The 15,566-nt window shown below is 42.6% G+C and overlaps 1 protein-coding gene across 2 annotated transcripts; it reads right to left on the reverse strand.

The window, feature by feature from the left end:
* Positions 1-8,048: 8,048 nt before the first annotated feature.
* Positions 8,049-12,363, reverse strand: LOC106603372 (protein CWC15 homolog). 2 transcript variants are annotated; one of them, XM_014196956.2, is made up of 7 exons: positions 12,265-12,363; positions 11,487-11,628; positions 11,222-11,334; positions 10,911-11,002; positions 10,707-10,820; positions 8,645-8,787; positions 8,049-8,508 (listed from the first exon to the last, which is right to left on the reverse strand). In XM_014196956.2, exons 2-7 carry the CDS (start codon positions 11,615-11,617, stop codon positions 8,379-8,381), a joined length of 723 nt encoding a protein of 240 aa, XP_014052431.1. In that variant the 5' UTR covers positions 11,618-11,628; positions 12,265-12,363; the 3' UTR covers positions 8,049-8,378. The 2 variants fall into 2 exon arrangements, with proteins under 2 accessions (XP_014052431.1, XP_045573016.1); XM_045717060.1 differs by lacking the exon at positions 12,265-12,363 and adding an exon at positions 12,120-12,139.
* Positions 12,364-15,566: the final 3,203 nt, after the last annotated feature.

Below are 15,566 nucleotides of genomic sequence, written 5' to 3' on the forward strand. Positions count from 1 at the left end.
GACAAAAGCACAAAGGGCAAGAAGGTAGAGACAACAATACATCACACAAAGCAGCCACAACTGTCAGTAAGAGTGTCCATGATTGAGTCTTTGAATGAAGAGATTGAGATAAAACTGTCCAGTTTGAGTGTTTGTTGCAGCTCGTTCCAGTCGCTAGATACAGCGAACTGAAAAGAGGAGCGACCCAGGGATGTGTGTGCTTTGGGGACCTTTAACAGAATATGACTGGCAGAACGGGTGTTGTTTGTGGAGAATGAGGGCTGCAGTAGATATCTCAGATAGGGGGGAGTGAGGCCTAAGAGGGTTTCATAAATAAGCATCAACCAGTGTGTCTTGCGATGGGTATAAAGAGATGACCAGTTTACAGAGGAGTATAGAGTGCAGTGAAGTGTCCTATAAGGAGCATTGGTGGAAAATCTGATGGCCGAATGGTAAAGAACATCTAGCCGCTCGAGAGCACCCTTACCTGCGGATCTATAAATGATGTCTCCATATTCTAGCATGGGTAGGGTGGTCATCTGAATCAGGGTTAGTTTGGCAGCTGGGGTGAAAGAGGAGCGATTACGATAGAGGAAACCAAGTCTAGATTTAACTTTAGCCTGCAGCTTTGATATGTGCTGCGAGAAGGACAGTGCACCGTCTTGCCATACTCCCAAGTACTTGTATGAGGTGACTACCTCAAGCTCTAAACCCTCAGAGGTAGTAATAACACCTGTGGGAAGAGGGGCATTCTTCTTACCAAACCACATGACCTTTGTTTTGGAGGTGTTCAGAACAAGGTTAAGGGTCGAGAAAGCTTGTTGGACACTAAGAAAGCTTTGTTGTAGAGCATTTAACACAAAATCCGGGGAGAGGCCAGCTGAGTATAAGACTTTCATCTGCATATAAATGGATGAGAGAGCTTCCTACTGCCCGAGCTATGTTGTTGATGTAAATTGAGAAGAAGGTGGGGCCTAGGATTGAGCCTTAGGGTACTCCCTTGGTGACAGGCAGTGGCTGAGAAAGCAGATTTTCTGACTTTATACACTGCACTCTTTGAGAGAGGTAGTTAGCAAACCAGGCCAAAGACCCCTCAGAGACGCCAATTCTCCTTAGCCAGCCCACTAGAATGAAATGGTCTACCATATCAAAAGCTTTGGCCAAGTCAATAAAAATAGCAGCACAATATTGCTTAGAATCAAGGGCAATGGTGACATCATTGAGGACCATTAAGGTTGCAGTGACACATCCATAACCTGAGCGGTAACCAGATTGCGTACTCGAGAGAATACTATAGACATCAAGAAAGCCAGTCAGTTGATTATTGACAAGTTTTCCAACACTTTTGATAAACAGGCCTATAACAGTTAGGATCAGCTTGATCTCCCCCTTTAAATAAGGGACGAACTGTGGCTGCCTTCCAAGCAATTGGAAACTCCCCAGAAAGGAGAGACAGGTTAAAAAGGTTGGAGATAGGCTTTGCAATGATAGGGGCATCAACCTTAAAGAAGAAATGGTCTAAACCATCTGACCCAGCTCCTTTAGCACCTCGGACTCAGTGACTGCCTGCAGGGAGAAACTGTAGTGGGGCAGGGGGAAAAGAGGGAGAAGCATCGGGGATAGTCGCATTAGAAGGGGTGGGAGATGAAGAAATGTTGGACAGGCAAGGAGGCATGGCTGAGTTAAATAGGAATCCTGACTTAATAAAGTGGTGATTAAAGAGCTCAACCATGTGCTTCTTGTCAGTAACAACCACATCATCAACATTAAGGGATATGGGCAGCTGTGAGGAGGAGGGTTTATTCTCCAGGTCTTTAACCGTGTTCCAGAACTTCTTGGGGTTGGACCCACAGAGAGAGAACTGCTCCTTAAAGTAACTAACTTTGGCCTTTCGGAAAACCTGAACGCACTTATTTCTCATTTGCCTGAACGATAGCCAGTCAGCCTGAGTATGCGTGTGCCGAGCCATTCGCCAAATGCAATTCTTGAACCAGGGGTCGAACCAGGGGCTGAACCTGTTCTTTATGGGGGCGTTTGTTAACAATACCACTGAAAATATAAAAAAAGAAGGTCCAAGCGTCTTCGACAGAGGGGATCAAGCTGATTCTATACCATTTTACAGAGGCCAGTTCATAAAGGAAAGCTTGCTCATTAAAGTTTTTTAGCTAGGGTCTATGACAAATCAGGACAGGTCGTTTCACTGAGGAGCCATTACGAACACAGGCTGTAAAACAGTGATCACTAAGGTCATTACAGAAAACACCAGACTGATACCTATCAGGATTATTTGTGAGGATAACATCGAGGAGAGTAGCCTTTTCTGGGTGTTTTGAGTCATACCTTGTGGGATTGGTGATAATCTGAGAAAGATTTAGGGAGTCCCGTTGCTTTAGGGCTTGGTCAGGTGGTTTAAGCATGCCCAGTTTAGGTCACCTAGGAGGACAAATTCAGACTTAGTGTAAGGGGCCAGGAGAGAGCTTAGAGCAGGTAGGGTACAGGCCGGTGCTGATGGAGGACGATAACACCCAGCAACAGTAAACAAAGAGCTATTTGAAAGTTTAACGCTTAAAAACAGCAAATCAAATTGTTTGGGGACAGACTTGGTAGAGACAACCAAGCACTGAAGGTGATCCTTGGTAAAGATTGCCCCCCACACACATTTGGAAGATCTGTCTTGCAGAAAAAGGTTATAACCAGAAAGGTTAACATCAGTATTCAAAACACCTTAACCACGTCTCAGTAATGACCAACACATCTGGATTGGAGCTGTTAACCCACACATTCAATTGATCCATTTTAGGTAATAAGCTTCTAGTGTTAACATGCAGAAAACCCAGGCTTTTACGAGAGCAGAAATCAGTGAAGCAGATATCAGAGCACAAGTCAGAATTGGGGCTAGCAACAGTAGATGGGCCAGGGTGTACATGCACATTTCCAGATATCATCAACAGTAATACAATCAAGGCACGGCATAGTACGGGGAGAGATCTGCAGTGCTGATTTATGACATCTGAATGTGCATCAGACGGCAACAAGATCATATTGTACAGCAACTTCATCAGGTAACATTAATACAAAACCGGCGAGAGGTGGTTAGAATAGGATGGGAGGCCAAAAGTCCATGTAACCAATAGAGAGTCAGAGTCCCAAGTGTGGGAACATAGTCTGTCCCACGGTTGGGTAAAGAAAGTTTGTAGTCAACAAAGTATGCAGGAGTCATGAGGCAAATAGCAAAATGTACAAGAAAAATAAATATATACACTGCTCAAAAAAATAAAGGGAACACTAAAATAACACATCCTAGATCTGAATGAATGAAATAATCTTATTAAATACTTTTTTCTTTACATAGTTCAATGTGCTGACAACAAAATCACACAAAAATAATCAATGGAAATCCAATTTATCAACCCATGGAGGTCCGGATTTGGAGTCACACTCAAAATTAAAGTGGAAAACCACACTACAGGCTGATCCAACTTTGATGTAATGTCCTTAAAACAAGTCAAAATGAGGCTCAGTAGTGTGTGTGGCCTCCACGTGCCTGTATGACCTCCCTACAACGCCTTGGCATGCTCCTGATGAGGTGGCGGATGGTCTCCTGAGGGATCTCCTCCCAGACCTGGACTAAAGCATCCGCCAACTCCTGGACAGTCTGTGGTGCAACGTGGCGTTGGTGGATGGAGCGAGACATGATGTCCCAGATGTGCTCAATTGGATTCAGGTCTGAGGAACGGGCGGGCCAGTCCATAGCATCAATGCCTTCCTCTTGCAGGAACTGCTGACACACTCCAGCCACATGAGGTCTAGCATTGTCTTGCATTAGGAGGAACCCAGGGCCAACCGCACCAGCATATGGTCTCACAAGGGGTCTGAGGATCTCATCTCGGTACCTAATGGCAGTCAGGCTACCTCTGGCGAGCACATGGAGGGCTGTGCGGCCCCCCAAAGAAATGCCACCCCACACCATGACTGACCCACCGCCAAACCGGTCATGCTGAAGGATGTTGCAGGCAGCAGAACGTTCTCCACGTCGTCTCCAGACTCTGTCACGTCTGTCACATGTGCTCAGTGTGAACCTGCTTTCATCTGTGAAGAGCACAGGGCGCCAGTGGCGAATTTGCCAATCTTGGTGTTCTCTGGCAAATGCCAAATGTCCTGCACGGTGTTGGGCTGTAAGCATAACCCCCACCTGTGGACGTCGGGCCCTCATACCACCCTCATGGAGTCTGTTTGACCGTTTGAGCAGACACATGCACATTTGTGGCCTGCTGGAGGTCATTTTGCAGGGCTCTGGCAGTGCTCCTCCTGCTCCTCCTTGCACAAAGGCGGAGGTAGCGGTCCTGCTGCTGGGTTGTTGCCCTCCTACGGCCTCCTCCACGTCTCCTGATGTACTGGCCTGTCTCCTGGTAGCGCCTCCATGCTCTGGACACTACACTAACAGACACAGCAAACCTTCTTGCCACAGCTCGCATTGATGTGCCATCCTGGATGAGCTGCACTACCTGAGCCACTTGTGTGGGTTGTAGACTCCGTCTCACGCTACCACTAGAGTGAAAGCACCGCCAGCATTCAAAAGTGACCAAAACATCAGCCAGGAAGCATAGGAACTGAGAACTGGTCTATGGTCACCACCTGCAGAACCACTCCTTTATTGGGGGTGTCTTGCTTATTGCCTATAATTTCCAACTGTTGTCTATTCCATTTGCACAACAGCATGTGAAATTTATTGTCAATCAGTGTTGCTTCCTAAGTGGACAGTTTGATTTCACAGAAGTGTGATTGACTTGGAGTTACATTGTGTTGTTTAAGTGTTCCCTTTATTTTTTTGAGCAGTATATAATGACTTGGGGCTAGCCAAGCTCAGAGTCACTCGCCCCAACAGTGCGTGTGGGCTGGAGGTGAGCGAAAACTCGGGAGAGAGGGGTGAGTGTGGTGGAGGTACCTGTACCAGACAGGGGGAGACAGGCCAAGGCAGACGGTGAACAGATCGCCAGGTGGAATCCAAGCAGCAGTGCAGCAGGCAATGGGGGTAGGTGTCACACACCCACTTGGAAGAAGCTGTCATTTCTGGAGGCAGATTTCTTGTAGATGTTATGTATTTATATCAAGTAAAAACTGGAATTGTTCCTCAAAACAAAAGGTTGTAAAAGTATGCTAGACATTTATAGAATAAATCATACATAGTTTTATGTTTCTGTGACAAACGGTGAATTAGTTATTGATTTTTACCGCTTTAAATGGCATTTTATAGTTTTTATGCATTTCTATTAAATCAAAACTGGAATTTTTCCTCAAAACAAAGGTTGTAAAAGTATGCTAGACATTTATAGAATAAATCATACATAGTTTTATGTTTCTGTGACAAACAGTGAATTAGTTATTGATTTATACCGATTTAAATGCCATTTTATATTATTTTTTTTTAAGCAGAAAATCGTTTTATGATTAGCGATCATCCTTTGAGTGAAAGTGAAAGAGAACAGAAGAGAATATAATGATTCCTATACATCTGAGGACTGTGGGTATTGGAATACCAAAGATTATCAGTCAAAACTTGTTTCCTGTTAAGTGACAAGGAAAAAGCATACTGTCTTCACCTACCAAAGTGCATGGTTAGAGAACAAACTGAAGTGCATTCGCTCATATTTTATTTCCATTTCCTCTGAAAATGTTTGAAAACCTTGTTTACAAGGTCAGAAAAGTAACATTGTACATTTACTGAAAATCATAATTGAACAAACCAAAACATGGGTTGCATTCAGTCAGTAAACTATTTTGCTATGTTTCGCAAAAAGACATACTCAATTACCTGTCTCCCGAAAACAGTGTGTACCATTCTTTACTACTAACTTTGAAGTAAGTAGAAGATGAAAGCAGGAACCACATGGAATGAAGTCAAGAAAACTGCCTAGAACAGAGTTCACTGGAGTGAAGATGAACCGCTGAGGACCTTTGCGCCACTAGGAGCTGAAAAAGTATACTGAACAAAAATATAAACGTGCAACAATTTCAATGATTTTACTGAGTTACAGTTCATATATGGAAATCAGTCATTTGAAAAATTCATTAGGCCCAAATATATGGATTTCACAAGACTGGAAATAGAGATATGCATCTGTTGGTCACAGATATCAAAAATAAAAATTGGCCTCAGGATCTCGTCACGGTATGTTTGTGCATTCAAATTTCCATCGATAAAATGCAATTGTGTTTGTTGTCCATAGCTTATGCCTGCCCATACCCCCAACGCCACCATGTGGCACCACGTTGACATCAGCAAACCGCTCACCCACACAATGTTTTAAAGGATTTGGCAGACTGTGTATGGCGGCTTATGGTAGAGAAATTAACATTCATTTCTCTGGCAGACATTCCTGCAGTCAGCATGCCAATTGCATGCTCCTTCAAAACTTCAAATCCATCTGTGGCATTGTGTTGTGTGCCAAAACTTCACATTTTAGAGTGGCCTTGTTGTCCCCAGCACAAGGTGCACCTGTGTAATGATCATGGTGTTTAATTAGCTTCTTGATATGCCACACCTGTCAGGTGGATTTCTTGGAGAAAGACAAATGCTCGCTTACATGGAGGTAAACAACTTTGTGCATAAAATCTGAGAGAAATAGGTTTTTTGTGCGTATGGAACATTTCTGGGACCTTTTATTTCAGCTCATGAAACCAACACTTTACATGTTGCGTTTATATTTTTGTTCAGTATATATACAAATATACAGAGCTTTTCCGTTTTCACCATGAGACAAAATTATTTCTGGCAAGCTTAAATTCACATGCGAGAAACCATACCTTTGCTCTAAAAAGACCATTATTCAGTGGGAACAGCTTAGCTCATCATAGTTAGACAACAGTTCTCTATGAATCTTTTCATGTTTCTCTGCAATGTTGAACTGTGTGGTGCACAATATCAGCCTGGTCTCAGATTAAACGTAACATAGCAAATATAAATCCGGGACACTCAAGTTAGTATTTCACGTTACATTTACATTTTAGTTATGCAGAGCGACTTACAGGAGCAATTACGGTTAAGTGCCTTGCTCAAGGGCACAGAGATTTTTTTTTAAACATTTGGTTACATAAGACAGGTTACATGAGGCAAAAACTAAAAAGGAGGGAGGTTGGTCAGGGTGGGGGCGTAGAAAAACGAACGTCTAGCAACCCAAAGGTTGCGTGTTCGGATCTCATCACAGACAACTTAAGAATTTTAGTTAATGAATTAATACATACAAAATGTAACATATACTAAATGTATGGAGACAGATTTACATTTATTATGTTACATCTACCCCAGAGTCCAGATTCTGTGCTCACAGACGTGGGCTTGAATCAATCAGATCAGCCTTAACCCATGATAACTGACAATTGCATAGCAGTTTCATTGTTTATTATTTAGGCGATGTTGGAGGTGTAACTGTGTTGAAGCTGTGAAATCAGCAAGTGGCTCCCGTTATACCTATCGTGGACATTGACATTGGATGCACAAGTCACATTAGGATAAATCCCACGCAACCTGTTACAAGTTCAAACACTGGAATGTGTGTTGTAATCTACACCTCAATTAGGCTGATATCAATCCTTATTATGTTTCACGATTTTCAATTTGAGTGTCATTTCCATATAGCCTACACTTTCTCGTTCTGAACTTCTAACGCGAGAGGGATTTAAGGACGGATGTGGTTTCGCGACAATGACAAGAGCAGCCGCTCACAGATTTGATAGCTTCAACGCAGTTACACCTCGACATCGCCTAAATAATAACAATGCAACTGCTATGCAGTTGTCAGTTATCCTGGGTTAGCTCCAGAATTGAACATAAACTTCACTTCAGTTAGACTTAACATCCTCTACAAAGGTTTGAACCTCCTCTTCATCGCCTCAATGAAAGGCATCAGTCATGAAGGTAATGTACCACAAAGCCCTTTTTGTTGTTGTTGAAAGGACAGGAAAAAAGGCTTGCTGCCGAGCTTTTAATGGAAGTCATTGCAAATTCTAACTCCCGGGCACAAAGCTAAAATCATTGAAAAAAGCATCAAGGCCCTCTCACAGACATAGAGTTTTCTTTTTTGTTGTCGTTTATTGACATTGGCGCTTAAAAAAGGTAAAAGTTCAATAACAACAAAGTTGACATTGATGATGTCACTATTGCAACCATTCCTTTCAGGGGTGGAAAATGATTGTACACGAAACAAAACGAGTTTAAATTTGTTTTCAGGTCAGGCATTAGATGACTTTATATACAGAGGATATCGCACGTGTTCCATGTCAACGGATGACACCATTCTTCAGGCTCATTCAATGTTTTCAGACCAATCTCTATCACGTCCTCCTTGTCCTCTTAGAACTGGGAACAGAGCAGAGAGAAATAGAACACCTTCATAGCAGTCCTACTTCACATATTTCTCCATGAATTTCTTGTGGAACTCCGAGCGCAGAGTGTCGTTGACAAAGCGTTTCTCCCGGCGTGCCTCATCCACTCCCTTTGCACAGTTCTTGAACACGACGTCATCGTCCCACCTTAGAGAGAAAGAGACAGGAGAGGATGTAAAACAACAGTCATCCACAGCCATGCCCTAAGAAGTTGTGTGTGTGTGTGTGTGTGTGTGTGTGTGTGTGTGTGTGTGTGTGTGTGTGTGTGTGTGTCTCTCAACACCTTCTCTTGACGCTGAAGGCAGTCGGGGTGGGGACCATCTGTTGTTGTTGCTGCTGCTGCTGTCCAGCCAGGTTGAGCAGAGGATTCCCACTAAGGATGTTCTCCATGCGGATCCTCTCCTCCTCTGCTTTCTGCTCCCGCTCCTGGCACAGGACACGAAACATGTTGGTCAGAGAGGACCATGCGCAAAGCTCTCATTCGCTGAAGTATTGCTCTTAGCAACGCTTTCTGATTGGCCTTGATTAAAGATGGTTGCACACAAGCACTAATCTAAAAAAATAAAAAGAATCTACAAAAAAAAGGTCAACATGTTTAACACTAGAACTGCTAAAGCAGTCATTTGGACTGCACATTAACGACAACTTTTTATTACTCCGACATGTTTGAAGTCATGATTTTTCCTAAATAAGTCTGTATAACACTGTCGTTAGAATATTAATATCACAAACAGAACTGGAGCTATAACCCGTTTTAGGAGGGCAAGTCATTTTTTTGAATGCCCCCCCCCACCCGTTGCCCCCCCTCCCAACAGTAGGGCTGCTCCGCTCTTCCCGATAGCTGAAGGTGCCGTGCTCAGTTGATAATCAATGCAATCATTTCCTCGAAACTGAACCTAAACCAAAACTAACTGAACACATATAACAGATGAAATAAATGAAGTATGATGGGGGAGAATGGGTGTTGTTTGCTTCCCCTCGCTCATCGATGCATAAATAATGTAATCACCAACTGTGAATGAAGAACAGTGCCGGCCATTCTGTTGTATTGATCTATTCTAACTAGAATCTCAAAATGGTATGTACCCTATATCAGTCCACCCTGGTCTACTTGGAGTAGGCTACACATTGAAAGTGTGTGTAATTTACAATGGCAAGAAGACCCAAGACGAATGGATGCACATGCTGAGTTAGCATTGCTACAAAATCTGAACGAAAACGACTCGGGGAAGAAATTAACCATGACCTCTGATGATTATTCTTCTGATTCTGAGCCTCAGCCTCAGCCTGAACCGAGGCCTACGCGCGAAAAAAGACAGAAACAAATGAAAGGTGAGACAGGAAGGGACGGCAGTTTGGTAGAACAAGCCGGTGCTACAGGCCGATTATCAGCCCAAAATGTAACCACAGAGCGCAGACCCTACATCTCAAGCAAAAAACAACATCAGCAATGCACTCACCAGCTTTCGTTGTTTATGTAACATGGACATACTCCAACTGATGCCATTTCGTGAATACGCACACCGTGTAAGCACAAGCTGACAATAAATGTTTTGACTGCTGCCATATCGACACTTACATTCATTATAATGCCATTATTGCTTTTGTGCCGATTTTCACTAATTATCAAGCCCACAGTTTTGCTTATAATGATGTGTAGATCTCGGATGTTTTCATTTTGACTGTGCGTCTTGCTGGTTGGATTATTTATCTATTTATTTTGAGGTTATAAAAAAAGCTATTGCCGTGTTTCAACAAATATGCTTTCTGTTTTCATTGTTGTAACAAAGGCACCCTATGAATAAAACTGATTTAACACTTGAATCTTGGTGTTTTTTGTTTTAAATATAGTCTACAGTAACATAAAATAATACAAATACTAGTATTATTTGAAATATATATATTTTTTCATATTCTAATGTTACCTAAGACCTTCATAAACACAGCCAAATGATTATTTTTGCGATGTATTAATTACACCGTTAGAATGTTACAGTTCACATGATCAAATTATGTCCGATATTTTCAGACCTCAAGTGATCTAAATCAAGAATGATTTCACATTCCCCACAATCTGTTTTGTAACTCTAGCTAAATGCCTCAATCCCAAATGAATAGCTGAAATAGGCTGGATGTACACAACAGATGCTCCTCTCTACATTAGATGACCTTTAAAGTCTGAAAATGTCAGAGATAATATCAAACAAAACAATCCATTAATTTAACGAGTCAATAGAGCCCTATTCGCTGCTCCTACTCAGCAACACCTGAAAAATATTTGCACTTGGTTGGACTCAACTGGCGTAACTGACCTAGCAGCGATTGATTGTCTTGTAGCGACTTACCTTGCGTTCCTGCTCCTCAGCCCGCTCCTTCTTGATTTTCTCCAATTCAGCCAGCAGAGCCGCAGTGTCATCATCATCACTGTCCTCCTCAGAGTCATCATCCTCCTCCTCATCCTACACCACAAAACAATGAAGGTTAGAGGCTGAGCTTTCAAAAAAAGCACAGACTTTAAGGTGACTGGTGGATGAACAGGTGGCACCTACGTCAGTGAGAGGGTCATCTGCATCCAGGTTGGCAGCAGGGATTTGATCTAGTCTGGGCCTCTTTGAGGATGAAGATGAGGATGTGGTGTGTTCTGAAAATTGAAGAGAGACAAACCACCATTTATTGATGCTGGCTTGAATCCCCTGCAGATGACTCATGTCAACAAAATAAACAAAACTTTGGGCATAATAGTATGTCAGATGCAAAAATCCCATTGCTCTTCTTTACACCCAGTTAAACACAGACATATTTTACGTTCAGGTCAAAATGTATCTCGAGTCTAGGTTTATTTGTATGCCTGGAGACTCACCTCTCGGTCCCCTCTCTCTAGTCTTCTCCCGGACAGCAACACGCTCCCTCTCCTCCAGCTCCCTGCGGAAGTCCCGGGCACGCACCTCCTCGGGGGCATCCTGGGTGAGCTGCCTGAGGGGATCACACAGGGAGACACACTGGATGAGACAGCACAATATCTTTAACCAGAGGGACCTGTTCCCAACTACTGGTGCAAGACTTGGCCACAAGGGCAAAGACTGATGCCAAGATGCCACAAGGCCAGCTGGTGTTGTGTCACTCACCTGTACTTGATCTTAGTGTGACCAGGCAGATCTCGGCTTGAGTACTGTTTGGACAACGCACTGAGATCGCCCTCTCCCTTCCCTCTCCCTCCTCTCGCCGGCTCAAACGTCGGTCTCGCGGCTGTTGTCATTTTTGGTGGCTCTGTAATATTGTGTGAGTGTAATATTTACGGTTCACTTTGTTTATCCATTTAACTTGCTTTGGCAATGTAAACATGTTTCCAATGCCAACAAAGCCCATTGAATTGAATTATAGCTGGCTGGAACAGAGGGCAACAAATATAAATAGATTCAATATTTTATCAACATATTATGTCACGTTAACAGAAATCAATCCGTATTTAGCTAGCTAACGTTAGCTAACTCGCCATGAGAAAAACAACCCGGTGGAAGTCTGCGATGAATTGGCTAGTAGCTAGCCACTAACGTTAGCTAGCTACTTAATCAAAATATCCATATAGGCTTGCATATAGTTAACCAATCGACCAAGCTAGCTATATTAGCTAAGTTACACACGATTTCACAATTGTGTGGGTTTTATTATAACATCGATATTGATTATTGCTGAGCAAACACCAACACACTTGTCTACGCTAACGTTAGTAGTTACTGTAGTGTAGGAAGCTTTCTTACATGCTGCCAGCTAACGTTAGTGTGCTGGAAGAATAACAGCCATAAGGTAATGCAAGCTACAGGTTTACTAAAATAATAACATAACTAGCTATCTTTCTCTTTCAAAAACAACAAACTCATATGGAATAGTTGGCTGGAAATGTACCTTTTTCCTCACACTGTCAGAAGAGAAAGGGCCCTTTTCTTTGGATTGTAGACGCTGTTATCACAGCGTATGAACAATGCATACGGAACTCGGAAAGGTCAAACACCAATTTTGAAACGCGATTTTGTAGTAGGCGTGTGAGAAACGTTTTTCAAAATAGCCACATTTTCATTCCACAGTTTCAGTGGTGGAAAAAGTACCCAATTGTCATACTTGAGTAAAAGTATAGATACCTTAATAGAAAGTTACTCAGGTAAATGTGAAAGTCAGCCAGTAAAATACTACTTGAGTAAAAGTCTGAAAGTATTTGTTTTTAAATGTATTGAAGTATCAAAAGTAAATGTAATCGCCAAAATATACTTAAGTATCAAAGGTAAAAGTATCAATCATTTAAAATTCCTTATTATATTTTTTTTTACTGTATGGATAGCCAGGGGCACACTCAGACATTATTTACAAAAATGCATTTGTGTTTAGTGAGTCTGCCAGGCCAGAGGCAGTAAGGATGACCATGTGTTCTCTTGATTAAGTGCTTGAATTGGACTATTTTCCTGTCCTGCTAAGCATTCAAAATGTAACGAGTACTTTTGGTTGTCAAGGAAAACGTATGGAGTAAAACGTTTTCTTTATGAATGTAGTGAAGTAAAAGTAAAAGTAGTCAAAACTATAAATAGTAAAGTACAGATACCCCCAAAAAACTACTTAAGTAGTACTTTAAAGTATTTTTACTTAAGTACTTTACACCACTGCACAGTTCTTCGATCTCAAGAATGAGAAAGTGTTTTCCTCACCATCTTAAATAAGCATGCCCCATTCAAAGAATGTAGAACTAAGAACAGATATAGCCCTTGGTTCACCCCAGACTTAACTGCCCTTGACCAGCACAAAAACATCCTGTGGCGTTCTGCATTAGTATCGAATAGCCCCCGCAATATGCAACTTTTCAGAGAAGTCAAGAACCAATATACTCAGTCAGTTATGAAAGGTAAGGCTAGCTTTTTCAAACAGAAATTTGCCTCCTGTAGCTCTAATTCCATGAAGAAAGTCCATGGAGAATAAGAGTACCTCCTCCCAGCTGCCCACTGCACCCAGGATAGGAAACACTGTTACCACCGATAAATCTACGATAATCGATAGTTTCAATAAGCATTTTTCTACGGCTGGCCATGCTTTCCACCTGGCTACCCTTACCCCGGCCAACAGCTCTGCACCCCATGCAGCAACTTGCCCAGCCCCCCCCCAAACCCCCCCCTCCCCCCGCTTCTCCTTCACCCAAATCCAGACAGTTCTGAAAGAGCTGCAAAATCTAGATTCCTACAAATCAGCTGGACTAGACAGTCTGGACCCTCTCTTTCTAAAATTATCCACCAAAATTGTTGCAACCCCTATTACTAGCCTATTCAACCTCTCTTTTTTATTGTCTGAGATCCCCAAAGATTGGAAAACTGCCGTGGTCATCCCCCTCTTCAAAGGGGGAGACACTCTAGACCCAAACTGTTATAGACCTATATCCATCCTGCTCTGCCTTTCTAAAATCTTTGAAAGCCAAGTTAACAAACAGATAACCCACCATTTCGAATCCCACCGTACCTTCTCCACTATGCAATCTGGTTTCTGAGCTGGTCATGGGTGCACCTCAGCCACGCTCAAGGTCCTAAACGATATCATAACCGCCATCGATAAAAGACAGTACTGTGCAGCTGTCTTCATCGACCTGGCCAAGGCTTTCGACTGTCAATCACCTCATTCTTATCGGCAGACTCAATAGCCTTGGCTTCTCAAATGACTGCCTCGCCTGGTTCACCAACTACTTCTCAGATAGAGTTCAGTGTGTTAAATCAGATGGCCTGTTGTCCGTACCTCTGGCAGTCTCTATGGGGGTGCAACAGGGTTCAATTCTTGGGCCGACTCTTTTCTCTGTATATATCAATGATGTTGCTCTTGCTGCTGGTGATTCTCTGATCCACCTCTACGCAGACAACACCATTCTGTATACATCTGGCCCTTCTTTGGACACTGTGTTAACAAACCTCCAAACGAGCTTCAATGCCATACAACTCTCCTTCCGTGGCCTCCAATTGCTTTTAAATGCTAGTAAAACTAAGTGCATGCTCTTCAACCGATTGCTGCCCGAACCCGCCCGCCCGACTAGCATCACTACTCTGGACGGTTCTGACTTAGAATATGTGGACAACTACAAATACCTAGGTGTCTGGATAGACTGTAAACTCTCCTTCCAGACTCACATTAAGCATCTCCAATCCAAAATTAAATCTAGAATCGGCTTCCTTCACTCATGCTGCCAAACATACCGTCGTAAAACTGACTATCCTACCAATCCTTGACTTTGGCGATGTCATTTACAAAATAGCTTCCAACACTCTACTCAGCAAACTGGATGTAGTCTATCACAGTGCCATCCGTTTTGTCAACAAAGCCCCATATACTACCCACCACTGCAACCTGTATGCTCTTGTTGGCTGGCCCTCACTACATATTTGTCGCCAAACCCACTGGCTCCAGGTCATCTATAAGTCTTTCCTTGGTAAAGCCCCGCCTTATCTCAGCTCACTGGTCACCATAGCAACACCCACCCGTAGCAGAGCTCCAACAGGTGTATTTCACTGGTCACCCCCAAAGCCAACACCTCCTTTGGCCGCCTTTCCTTCCAGTTCTCTGCTGCCAATGACTGGAACAAACTGCAAAAATCTCTGAAGCTGGAGTCTTATATCTCCCTCTCTAACTTTAAGCATCAGTTGTCAGAGCAGCTTACCGATCACTGTACCTGTACACAGCCCATCTGTAAATAGCACACCCAACTACCTCATCCCCATATTATTACTTACCCTCTTGCTCTTTTGCACCCCAGTATCTCTACTTGCACATCATCATCTGCACATCTATCACTCCAGTGTTAATGCTAAATTGTAATTATTTTGCCTCTATGGCCTATTTATTACCTTACCTCCCTACTCTTCTACATTTGCTCACACTGTACATAGATTTTTCTATTGTGTTATTAGCTGTACGTTTGTGTATGTGTAACTCTGTGTTGTTGTTTTTGTCGCACTGCTTTGCTTTATCTTGGCCAGGTCACAGTTGTAAATGAGAACTTGTTCTCAACTGGCCTACCTGGTTAAATGAAGGTGAAATAAAAAAAATAAAAAATAAATACATTTTTATGATATGAAAAATGTTGACTGATGAAACAGATTTCATATGTAGCACACATACCGGTATCATACATCAAGTTACCGGGATGCATGTTGATAAATCAAATAAACAGAACACATATGTAGATG

This window comes from Salmo salar, chromosome ssa04 (assembly GCF_905237065.1).
Source record: "Salmo salar chromosome ssa04, Ssal_v3.1, whole genome shotgun sequence".
NCBI classification, from domain to species: domain Eukaryota; kingdom Metazoa; phylum Chordata; class Actinopteri; order Salmoniformes; family Salmonidae; genus Salmo; species Salmo salar.

Coding starts and splice junctions, on each gene's coding strand:
- LOC106603372 (XM_014196956.2), bottom strand. CDS start 11,617: ATGACAACAGCCGCGAGACCGACGTTTGAGCCGGCGAGAGGAGGGAGA. Junction 11,335..11,486: donor CACACTAAGATCAAGTACAG/GTGAGTGACACA, acceptor TGATCCCCTCAG/GCAGCTCACCCAGGATGCCC. Junction 11,003..11,221: donor TAGAGAGAGGGGACCGAGAG/GTGAGTCTCCAG, acceptor TTCAATTTTCAG/AACACACCACATCCTCATCT.